Source organism: Budorcas taxicolor, chromosome 11 (genome assembly GCF_023091745.1).
Source record: "Budorcas taxicolor isolate Tak-1 chromosome 11, Takin1.1, whole genome shotgun sequence".
Taxonomy (NCBI): domain Eukaryota; kingdom Metazoa; phylum Chordata; class Mammalia; order Artiodactyla; family Bovidae; genus Budorcas; species Budorcas taxicolor.
Window position 1 is genome coordinate 31736866 of NC_068920.1, and position 12426 is coordinate 31749291.

Genomic DNA, 12426 nt, shown 5'->3' on the forward strand with positions numbered 1-12426 from the left:
GAGGGATAAAACATGGGGCAAGTGGGTTGGAAGGCAATGAGGATGGTGAGAGAAAGGGCCAGGCTCTGTTGCCACGGGGAGAGCACTCTGGGGTGGCCCCTGCCGGTGGGAGCAGAGCACAAAGGCGAGGGGTCTGCCGGGCTGTCGTGGCAACCAGAGGAAAAGAAGAGGGGGTGTGTGTCGTGAGGCACCAAGCAGCCAGCGAGTGAGAAGCTTCAAGCTGGGTACAAACTTGATTATGAAGTAGAGATAGACAATGATTCGAATGAATGAGAGAACAGGGCCTGGCTCCCAGAGCACTGGAGACTCACATGGAGACTCACACGACGCTGGAACCTGGGACTCTGGGACTCAAGAGGGGCAGGTATTTACAAGAGATGGGATGGAACGGTGTTCTTCCCACCTAGGGTCCGGATCCCCTGCTTCGTCCCCGAGCTCCCCTCCTTTCCCCTCTGCCTCCCCCTACTTGCCTGTCCCCCCTCACACCTCCCTCACTTGTAAAGCAAGTGGACTCGACTTCCATCACAGCTAAGCCGGTCAGGGGGCTCAGGGGGCCCCCTGGGCAGGCCCCCCGAGGGGTCTGGGGGTGTCGGAGGGTGACGCCGGGATCGGAGCTGCTGCCGTGACTGGAGCTGATGGCGCAGTTCAGAGACGCGCTCCTCTTTCTGGAGGAAGAACACAATCGGGGCGAGTGGGAGAGAGGAAGTCAGGGAAGGGTGGGAGGAGGGAAGGAGAGGCAGAGAAAAATGTACGGGAAAGGGAGAGGGGAAGACGGACAGAAGAAAGGAACAGGAACTACCAGGCAGGAACAGGGAGAGCCGAAAGCACACACTGAGCACAGTGGGGCGGCAGTCGAGATGAGGGAAAGAAAGGGGGTGGGAGAGGGGAGACAGGGCCGAGCACATAGCTTCCGCTTCCGACAACGCACTCAACAGATTAATGCCAACCCAGTTTGAATACCCCCAGCCTGATACTGCACTGGCCCCTAACTCCCGCTGGGGCCACTGCAAACACCCTGCATATCTGCCCAGACCCCTCTCCCTGGAGAGTATACTCAACCCCCACAACCAGCCACGCCCAGCCCAGGGCCACGCCCTCGCCTCCAGGAGGCGGAGTCAACAATGTAGTTCCTGCTCCAGAGCCCCTCCACCCGCTGAGGCCAGCAGTTTCTCAGATTTTTACCTGAGATTGACTCCACCTTCTCCCCTTCCCTGTCCTTCACTCACTCCCTGACAGCTTGTCTCCTGAGACCCTCCCTTGGTAAATCACCTGCACAGGAACCCCGATCTCAGGCTTTACCTCTGGAAGCCTGACCCCACCCGAGACGTGGGCCTCCCTGACCTGCCACCACCTCTGCCTTCACCACACACCTCGGCGATGATCTTCTCCAGCTCGCGGTTCTCCTTCTCCAACAGCCTGGACTTCTCCTCCTCGTTGTTGTTGGTCGAGGACCCTGTCTTCATGGTGTCCTGTGCCTCCGACTGCCACTCCCCTCGGGTGATCAGCCTGCGCATCTGGGAGCGGGAGTTGGGGGTGTGGATGGGCCAGCAGGGACTGTCAGCGATTAGCTCATGGTGGGTTGCAGTTGGAAGGAAGGAAAACAAGAGGGAGCTGGGCCCAAAATGGACGAAGTGGGAGGAAGGGAAGTAGGGTGGAGAGGCTGGGAGGACAACCAGAGCCATACCTTGGGCACAAAGTAGGTTGGAGAGGCTGGGAGGACAACCAGAGCCATACCTTGGGCACAAAGAGCACCACCAGGGTGATATAGGAGGAGAAAACTATGGCGAGGGAGGCGAAGGCAAAGGCAGCATCCTGCTGGCTGGACAGGATCATGGTGACCGGGGCAGTGATGAGGCACAGAACCTGGGGGCAGAGCGTGTGTGGGGTCACAGACCTGCTGGCTTAGACAAGAGCCATGATCTTCTTCCCCCAGAAAAGTCTATGGAGACAGGTTCCTGGGGAACTTCCAATTCAAAAAGGACCCAAAGTTGGGATGTGAGAGTTGGGCCATAAAGAAAGCTTAGCACTGAAGAACTGATGCTTTTGAATTGTGGGGTGCTGAAGAAGACTCTTGAGAGTCCTTTGGACAGCAAGGAGATCAAACCAGTCAAACCTATAGGGAATCAACCCTGAATATTCACTGGAAGGACTGATGCTGAAGCTGAAGCTCCAACACTGGCCACCTGATGGGAAGAGCAGACTCATTGGGAAAAACCCTGATTCTGGGAAAGACCGAGAGCAAAAGGAGAAGGAGGCAGCCAAGGATGAGATGGTTGGATGGCATCACTGGCTCAGTGGACATGATTTTGAGCAGACGCTGGGAGATAGAGGAGGACAGGGAAGCCTGGTGTGCTGTAGTCCATGGGGTCTCAGAGTAGGACACGACCTAGCGACTGAACAATAGTCAGGATCATCCTCAACTGTAGGTTGGTAAGAATCCCAGATAAACTGTCCCAAACCAGCTTCAGCTCTAGGACAGCCCCTCCCTCCAGACAGGAGCCCCCAGGATCTCTTTCCACACATCAGAGTCCTTAAGAGCCAGTCCTGAGCACCCCTGGCAGGAAATCTCATTCAGATTCCAGCTTGGGAACCACAGATGAGGAATTTCCCCTGTGTCTGCTTCCACATCTATCTAGTGGGGATGCTAATCACCACTTCACTGGGTGGTTATATGAAGATTGATGTGCACTTTATACATTTATAAAGTGCTTTTCAAACCCAAGGCATTAGAAAATGTTTTAAGACTTCCACCCAACTGACCCCACATTGGGCACCTCATTCTTCCCAGGCCACCCCCATCTGGGTTGCTGTGGCCAGTCCCCACGGTCAATGCCAGGTGTCCAGGGAGCTCACCGCCACATTGTAGATGGCCATGCCCACAGCCCGGTGGTCATTGATCTTCTCAGTGGACACACTCTTGGTCTCATAAGCAAGAAAGATACCCAGCAGCAGCAGCAGCCCCTTGTAACCATAGAAGATGCCTAGGATGGCAGGGAAGGGTTATCCTCCACTCACTCCCCGCTTCTCTGTGCTCCTTCTGATGGCAATGACATGGGGGTCTCCTCTCCAACCCAGCCCCTCTGACCTAGTACACCCCTCCCTGTCCACTGCCCCTGGGCCCACCCAACTCGCCCTGACCTCATTGCTTCCTCCTGGGACTAAGAGCCCCATCACACAGGACGATGATGGTCATGAGCGGCTGTCAGTACACACAGTGTCTCACCTCCTCACCCTGAGTGGGAAGATGGCTTTCCACGCTGAGGGCAGGTTTGCCATTTGTGGTCAGAGTGATGTTAAAAGGGCCAAAGGGGCCTAACCCCTCGCAGCCCCAGTCTCACTCCAGGGAGTGAACCAGACAGAGATGGAGATGAGGATGAGGCCACATTACTGGTCCCTCTGATGAACACAAGCTCTGCCTCATCCCTGCGGTGGACACTAAGCACCTCAGGCAAAAGACCAACTCTCCCCAAGCTCAGAAAAGACTAATGCAGTGGCAAACAGGAGGAGATTCCAACTGAGTTGACATGAGTTCTCTGCTTCTTTTTCCAAAGACCCTTCCCCCTTCAAAGCTACTGCCCACTCCACACACATTCCCTCCCCACTAGCCCCCCTTTATGGGCATCTCCCCCACCCTTCCCCCACACCCTGCACACCAAGCCACGTGTTCATCTTCTTGGAGCTACAGTGCTCCAGCTGGGGCAGAATAGACACGTCAATATCTTCCTTCGGCTCCTCCTTGGCAAAAGTCTAAGGAAGAGAGAGAGCCACAGGCAAGATGGTTGCTGTCCTCCCCTCCCCTCCCCACCTCTGCTCAGTCCCCGACTCCCAGTTATGCCCCCTCTTTCTGAAGAGATCCTCAGTTCTCATGCCACAGCCAACTCCAGACCTGGGAACATTTGCCTAAACACCTTATAAGTGCTTGTTCCCTCACGTTCACGATGTCTGAAAGTCTGCCCATCCTCCCAGATCGCCACCACTTCCTTTCGTCACAGGAACTCAGAGTGTCTGGTAGGGCTCCCTCTAGAAAGCGGGGAGAGCTGCTGAGATACCCAGGGCTGGAACACACCTCCCATGGGCACCTCTTCTCCTCAAGACCCCCTGCAGCTCCCGAGGCCTTTCCACCAATGTGTCCTGCAAGGCCTCCTGACCCAAGCGCCTCCTCAAAGGGTACCTCAATGGTCCGGTGCAGGGGGTCCACGATCTGCCAGATGGCAAGGGTGAGGACGTCCATGCCCACCAACAGGCCCACCGTGGCGTACAGCTTCCAGGGCTCCAGGGTCTGAGTCAACACACAGAGTACAGGCATGTTGGGGTAGGGGACAGGGCCTCCCAATCCCTGAGAGCCTAGGCACTAGGGGCTGAAGGATCCAGAGCAGCTCACCTTCCTCCACTCTTTCTTTTCCTCCTTCTTTGTGAAGACTGTATGGACCCACCAGATCTTGGTGAACATGGAGCCGTAGCCCAGGCTAAAGCCCAAACCCAGGAGCCAGAGGCGGGCCTAGGAAAGGAGAGAGAGCAGGAGAGAATAGGGCAGGGCAGCAGGTGGGCAGTGCCAGGATGGGGCAGGGCTGTAGGAGGGAACGGATGACCAGACTGGCAGGATGCAGCCAGTAGGGGCCGGGTGGGGAGGGCTACTGGGCAGCAGACCGTCTCTTTGCACTTTGCCACCTGGGTAATCTTGCTAAAAAATGGGTTTTAATAGCCAGTCACTTCTGACTGTTCCCCAAGGCCTGCAGATTGCAGCCTGAACACCTCCAGATGCAGCATGAGACCCTTCACAACATGGTCCCACCCACCTTTCTAGCCTCTTCTCCCCCCAGACCCTTACCTGCCCCAGACGCTCACCTGCCCCACGCTCCAGCCCTGCTCAACTGCTTGCTTGCTTACCCTTGCCCTTGATCTACTCTCTTTTGTGCCTCTGCTACCCACAGGACACTCCCTCCATTCCTGGAGTAACCCTCTTTTATTTCTCCAGCCGACAAAAGCCCCTGCATCCTCCACAATTCACATGCCGCCTTTGGTGAGGTCCATGCAGCCACTCGGACAGTCAGCTGCTTTCTCCTCGCTCCCACAGCAGATCCCTGCTCTGCTACCTCTTGTGTGTCGCTGCTAATTATCTGCTTTCCCACAGTATTGGGTCTCTCTGAAGAATTGGAGGTGTATGTATGTGCAAATGCCACGTGTACAGATGTGTGATCAGGAAAGGTTCAGAGCAGAGGAGAAGAGTGAGAATGGGCAGGAAAGAGAGGGGCAGCATAAGAAAGAACCAAATATTGCCGCTGAAGCCAGGCTTACTCTGTAGCCCCAGAACCTTCCATGTGCCAAGAGTCCCACAGGGCCTCCTCCCTGTGTGAGAGCGGTCCCTTCCCCCAATTCTCCCTGCTGTTGGTTCAGATCCCCGCCTCCGTCCTTCCCAACCACAACTAAGGCTCCCACGGGAAGTCCCCAGTTCTTGTTCTTGGCCCCCGCGCCACAGACAGGCCACCATTGTCCAAAGGTTCTCTGTGCAGACCCCTTTCTGCGCCTTCAATACCTCCCCCCACCTTTCTCTGCAAGGCATGCCATGGCAACCTTGGAACTGACAAGCCAGCTACAGAATGAAAAAGTCTGGAGGCACAGAAAGAAGGGACAGAGCCAGACAGATGAGAGGGCGATGTCAGGAGAAGAACTAGGGACAAGGAGGAAAGACAAGGAGGACAGGCAGGGGACGGCGCATCACAGAAGGCGCTCCTGAGGGGGCGGGCCGGAGAGCCATGCTGTGGCAGGCGACCTGCCACCCCCTCCTCACCTGGCAGACGAAAGGGAACTGACTTCTCCCGATGTGGTAACCATCCAGCCCGAGGGGGAAGACGGCGGCTAATGCTAGTGAGCAGCCCACAGCAGTCAGATTATTCAGGTTGGGCTGTGAGTTCTGGATATAACTAGGGCAGAGGTGGAAGGGTGGGAGAGATTGAAGAGCAGAATTACCCTCCTCTCCAGGGAGGCTCAGCTCCCCAAACACCCCGCAACGGCCTGACCCCAACCTCAGGACCAGGAGACAAAGGCAGGCGGCCTTGGAGCTGGCATCAGAGACGAAGCCAGTTCGGTCATGGGGGCCCACAGACGGCTTCCCAGGCACAGGACCCTGCCACACACACACTCTTTAGAGCCCTAAATTATGTTACCTCATCCCAAAAGCTTTTTTATTTTTCCATTAGCTGCTTTGGAGCAGGGATGGGAGTTATACCTAGCTTCCCCCTTTTCGTTCCCAGTGGTCACTAGGCAAACACTAATCCAGAGTGGCAATCTCAGAGACACACGGCCTCAGGAGCTACATACGTTCCTTCTCACTCCCTTCAAGCAAATGACCTTTATCTTAGAGAAGCAGACAGGACAGGGAAATGTCAGCAGAGAAACTTACCGGACATGGGAGTTATAGATGTTAAAGGACAGACAGACAACAGCTAGAACAATGCCCAGGCTGGAGAGAACGGAGACGGAGATAAAGAGTTTCTGTGACAGGAAGCGGAACGTCTTGATGACCAAGGTCTGGTCAGCTGGAGGGGACCCTCCTGCGTCGCACAGGGGAGGGGGAAGAGAAAGGAGGAAGGACAAAGGCATGAAGGCGGGACAGGAGAAAGGGGAGAAGGACCAAGCTGCTGATGGGCACCCAGGTCTTAACTCTGAGGACAGGAGGCCCTAACTGCCCTGAATCAGGGCTTGCTGAGGCCCAAATGCTCTTTGATTCTCTGGCTCTTAGGAAGCAATCAGAAATGAGACAAGAAGATAGAACTAGAGGCTGAGCTGTATCACCAAAGTTGTAGTATTTTTGTTGTTGCTTTTTTTCTTTGTGTTTTTTCATCTTTCTTTCAGGAAAGAAAAATGGAAGGAAAAGAAGGGGATACTAAGAAATAAATTTTGTGAGGTCTCTTACAACTCAAATCAGAAGCTGCAAAAGACAGTCATAGAGTCATGAAGCTAAAGTGCCTCATAATAGAGTCTGGTCTCCTAACCTCAGGAGGAATTTTCTTAAAAAAAAAAAAACTGATCTGTGATTTTAACCCTGGCCAGGTGATATTCCCAAAGGTGTTTCTCAGTTATTATCAAAGGGAAGCTCAAAGTTGTCACAGAATTCACAGAAAGCAGGGGGTGGGGGCGGGGGTACTAATTTCAATTTGCTGAGCTTTAAAAAAAAAAAAAAAAAAGCATAATTTAGGCCATGCAGCATTTATAGCAATACAGAACACTGTCCTAAATTCAAATTATAAAAAAAAAAAAAATTCAGAACTCCAGCAGTGCTGAGAACTACTAGATTTCAGCTGGGTAGGGCAGATGGCAGCTGTCTCCCATGGCTGTGCCCTTCCCCCTCCTGAAGACACCAAGCCTTTTTTTGATCAATAGAGTCCTCATTTTGCCCACCTTGAGTATCTTTCCCACTTCCTATTATTTAGCCCACCAAGCACACAAGGAATATAATTTCTTCCTTTCTCTCCTTAAAAAGCACATTTTAACAGAAGACAATTAAATGAGGTTTTACGTCCTCTCCTATAATTTAAGCAACCATCTTCCTAAGAAAGCTAAGAGGCAACTTGAGGCTTGAAGTAGCTGATTCAGATACATCAGGTCACCAGAACATCTGGGAAACCCAAATGCAGTTTTCATTTCCCGCCCCCTGGACCTAATCCCCAGTCGTCCCAGGAATGTACTATTTTTAAAAATGCATTGCTACCCACCACCTATACCCTCTCCAAATACACCAGTCTCCTACCCACATCTTGAAGGTCTTATTCCCTTTCTCTGAAACCCAGCCCCTGGTTCATCTCCTTAGGACATTTCAACCCCATGGTACCAACCACCCCACCCTCGTTCAAACATAGTATTCATCAACGGTTCAGAGGGGTTAAAGAAAATTATAAACAAGATCCACTTACCAATCCACTTATCTGTTTTGGACCAGGAAAGGTCATCCTTGGTGCTGTCATAATAGCCAATCTTCTTGTAGCTGCCACCTGGACAGATGATAGAGGTAACCACAGGTAGGTGAAGAGCTGATCCCAAGCATTCTCAACCTCCCACTTCCCTAAAGTAGATCTCTGTGGTCATTATCTGATTCTCCCTTCACCTGAGCCCCCAAAGGATACTTGGAAGGATCTGGGGGCCACTTGAAACAGTGATCTGATTGAAAAGCACTATATGGTAGATTCCAAGGCAACACAAAGAAACTGTTGTTTAGTCACTCAGTCATGTCTGACTCTTTTGTGACTCCATGGACTTGCAGCCTGCAGGCTCCTCTGTCCATGGGATTTCCCAGAAGAATACTGGAGTGGGTTGCCATTTCCTTCTCCAGGGAATCTTCCCAGTTCAGGGATCAAACTCATGTCTCCCGCACTGGCAGGCACATTCTCTACCGCTGAGCCGCCAGGGAAGCCCACACAAAGAAACAAGAATGTCTTTTATGCTTTAAGCCCTTCAGTGAAGAGCGCTGCACAGGATGTCTGCCGCCCATTCCACGGGCTCACACCTCAGAAAAATGCCTCTCACTGTGATTCTGGCTTAAAAATCTTTAAACATGTTTCTGCTTATTCTTCCTCTCCTGATAGAATCACAAGATCTATTTTCCCAGAGGCTTTCATTTTAATTTTAGAAATTTCTCATCCATTGACTTGGCTTCTAATTTCTCACACAAGTTGCATCTGCCTCTTAAAAAGCCACAAAGTGAAATTCAGCCACTCCTAAGATTTCTAGAGCTGCCCCAGTTACCATAACTTTTTCTTCTAAAGCCAACTCACAGCCCTTGGACCGTGGCTGAAGTCTATTCGTTCTTGTCCTGGTTATAAAGATCTGAGAGGATGTAGGAGGTTGGGAGGAGGAAAAGAAAGAAACTTTTCACAAGAGGCCAAGAATTGCTTCTTTTGGCCCTGCTCTAAGAGTCTGAGTGGAGTGGAACTGAAAAACTAATTCACAAGTTTTGCAAATACCTCACTGCGTGAAGTTATAAGCATACACCATCTAGAAAAGCCAAACGAGATATACTGCAGAAAAATCAGAGCTAATTGTTTACATATCAAGGAAATGCAATAGGTTCCCTTTAAAATAGCATGTTTCCTAGATTCAGCTTTCCTTGGGTCCACGAATATGCCACTGACAAGTCATGAACCCCTCAAGTCACCCACCAGAGGGAAATTTCTCAAATCAAAATGGGGGCCATTAGGGGAAAAGAGTGGTTGTTTTCAATTTGCATGCACAACCACTGCAACTCAAAGAAATTCACCCATCGCTAAGCTTTTTATTATCAATATCATCATTATTTAAAAGCTTGGGGAACACGGAAGAGCAAGCAGGAGGTAGGGAGGCACCAAGGCAATGTCTTCATGTCTCCCAGGGTTCTCTTCCCAGATGGTATCCTAGCCCAGCCCCAGCCTGGGCCCCCCACTGATCTCCCCATCCCCCCACATCCCCATGCTCACCCTGCAGCTGCTCGATGAGTGTCCATGCCATCCGAGAGCCGCTGGCATCAAACACCACATGGCCCTGAGGGGGAGAAACATGTGGAGGAAGGCAAAGGGGATAAAAGCAAGAGTGAAATGAGAACATCAGGGCCTCTTTGAATCCTTATGTTTTTGAAGTAATTGAGCTTCTGAATGAATTCTATTTATGGCATTTGCCTGCATATAGGACATACCCCAGATGCCCATACCCTAGATTTTAGAAACATTATTCTTTGGAAAAGAAGCTTCACCCAGGAGATTTGAATGGGAAAAATCCCCAGATGGAACACCAGGGGACCTGGCCTCTGGCTGTGTGACCTGAGCAAGTCACCAAGTCCCTCTGGATGCTGATTTCCCCACTTTAAGAGGAATAAGGAGAGGATCTTTCAGGCTGCTTCCTCTTTTAAAATCCTGTAATTTTCATCTGACTCATAAATATCAGGACTGAGAAAAGTGAGGGGAGAGGTTGGAAGAAATAGTATGTATCATTGCTCTTCTAGACTTCTGTGGGGTTTTCTGGCTTGGGGGCTCCTACTTCCCTGGTCTGAGACTGATTATTGCAGAGAGGTAACTGAGACAGAAGGCATGTCTCCAGAGAGACCTCAGAGAGGTCTCTCTGGATGGGAGGACTGAGGCCAGCAAAGGGGTTGCTGTAACTCACAGAAACACCCTCAAAGGACGAGGAGTTCATTGCCCGGTAGATTTGGTCAGTTATGGTCTGGTTGTTGTAGTTGAAGTCTTCCAGGCGCACGCCCGAACGGCCGCCCCCTCCGGACGTCTTGTTGAGGGCCAGTGCCAAGGCCCAGATGGCATCATAGGCTAGGGGTGCCTCCTGGAAGCCTCCCGTCTCCTCGGGGTGTCGTTTTAGTCGTTTGGTCAGTTTCTCCACAAACTCCTGGGACGTCTAGGAAGGGAAGAACAGGTCGAAAGGATTGGAGTTCGGTGGGCTTCTGAGTCTGGCTCTGACACTTTGACTTGAATGGATGATTTGTGTTCAAGCCGTCAGACTGAGCCTGTGTACATTCAACATCTTTAACTATACATGCGCATCTAAGATCAGAAGCTACTAGACTAGAGCAGGGGTTAACTGGTTCTGATGGCCTTAGTGTGCACAGCTGCAAGCTCAGAACTGCAAGCAAAGAAGTTTAATAAATAGATGCTCTGCATAATGAACAGCAGAGAGAATGAAATGAAAGCAGAGAGAGCAAAGCAAAGATGTGGCCCTGCCAGTGAGGAGCTGCAGCACTGGTGTTCTCTCAGCCTTCAAACTCTCCCAACAGAGCTGACACAGGAACTAACAGCTCCTCCAAGTCTGAAAGAGCCCAGAAAAGGTGACACCACAGCCTTCCTCACTCTGTCAACCAAAAAGATTTTTCTTTAGCGTGCTAACTTCCTGCCATCCTTGTGTGCTTTCAGTTCACTGTCTCTTGGATGGTTTTCAGAAGACTTGGGGCTGGAGAAACACCCTTCACACGTTTGAAGTCGATTATTCAATCCCTACCCACACCCCTCCCAACCTTACATCTTTTTTCCAAGAAAGCTAAAAAGAATAAGAGCTCCTTTAACTCTGTCATGAAATGGATCAAGAGAGCTGAATTTCTATACCCGGCAGTAACACTGTTTACCTAAATGACTGCAAGTAAATTGCTTCCTTTTTTGGAACTGTCTTCCACATAATGGGGAAAATCATGTCTGCCCTTCCTTACCTCCCAGAAACCATACCAGGAAAGGCTTAGTGTCCACCTCTTGACAAGGCACAGCTAATACCCAGGGGCACCACACAGCTCTGTTTAGACTTGGAATGTGTTAACATATATACATGGGCTTCCCTGGTGGCTCAGACAGTATAGAATCTGCCTGCAATGCGGGAGACCAACATACATACATACTCTAATGAAGGGATGAATAGATGAATGAAGAATAAATATGAATCTCTGTTCCAGATGCCCCGCCTACTTTCCCTTCTAGTCAGCTTTCTGGAGACACAGGGGAATGGGAAATGCAAAGTATGTGCAGTGTGGTGAGGCGGACACAGCCCAGGATTAAAGACAGGCAGGCCTGCGCTCTGCTCCTCCTGAGGACAGGACCAGGGTCTCTTCTGCTTTTAATCCTCAGCATCCAGCACTGTGCCCCACCCACTCTGGACAAACAACAAGTGTCTATAAATGAAGGCAATGAAATGTGATTATCTATCTATCAACACCTACTCAATGTACACCACCAAGAGTGAGCCCTCTGTAAACAATGGACATTGAGTGTTAATGACGTAGCAGTATAGGTTCATCAGCTGTAAACTCTCTGGTGGGGAATGCCGATAATGGGGGAAGCTACGAATGAGTGGGGCAGGGAGCATATAGGAAAGCTCTGCATCTTCCTCTCAATTTTCCTGTGAACTTAAAAACTGCTTCCAAAAAAAAAAAAAAAACTATCTTTGGGACTTCCCTTGTGGCTCAGTGGTAAAGAATCTACCTGCCAATGCTGGAGACATGGATTCAAACCCTGATCCAGGAAGAATCCACATGCCGAGGAGCAACTAAACCCGTGTGCCACAACTATTGAGCCTGTGCTCTAGAGCCTGGGAGCCGCATCTACTGAAGCCTGCATGCCTTAGAGCCCATCTCCACAGCAAGAGAAGCCACCACAATGAGAAGCCCACACATCACAGCTAGAGAGTAGTCCCTGCTCACTACAGCTAGAGAATAGCCCCTGCTCACTACAACTAGAGAGTAGCCCCTGTTCACTACAGCTAGAGAGTAGCCCCTGCTCACTACAGCTAGAGAGTAGCCCCTGCTCACCACAGCTAGAGAGTAGCCCCTGCTCACTACAGCTAGAGAGTAGCCCCTACTCACTACAGCTAGAGAAAGCCCCTGCTCACTACAACTAGAGAGTAGCCCCTGCTCACTACAACTAGAGAGTAGCCCCTGCTCACTACAACTAGAGAGTAGCCCCTGCTCACTAC

At 51.1% G+C, this 12426-nt stretch overlaps 1 protein-coding gene across 1 annotated transcript in view; it reads right to left on the reverse strand.

Annotated features, from left to right (window-relative positions):
* Nucleotides 1-491: 491 nt before the first annotated feature.
* Nucleotides 492-12426, reverse strand: part of GABBR1 (gamma-aminobutyric acid type B receptor subunit 1) — a 28285-nt gene continuing 16350 nt past the window's right edge. The window contains exons 12-23 of the mRNA XM_052648440.1: nt 10129-10371; nt 9447-9510; nt 7911-7988; nt 6401-6551; nt 5789-5921; nt 4382-4498; nt 4172-4279; nt 3654-3747; nt 2854-2981; nt 1735-1863; nt 1371-1514; nt 492-665 (exon numbers count right to left, since the gene is read on the reverse strand). Of these exons, the coding sequence (XP_052504400.1) occupies nt 492-665; nt 1371-1514; nt 1735-1863; nt 2854-2981; nt 3654-3747; nt 4172-4279; nt 4382-4498; nt 5789-5921; nt 6401-6551; nt 7911-7988; nt 9447-9510; nt 10129-10371 (1563 nt within the window). The remainder of the gene's footprint in view (nt 666-1370; nt 1515-1734; nt 1864-2853; nt 2982-3653; nt 3748-4171; nt 4280-4381; nt 4499-5788; nt 5922-6400; nt 6552-7910; nt 7989-9446; nt 9511-10128; nt 10372-12426) is intronic.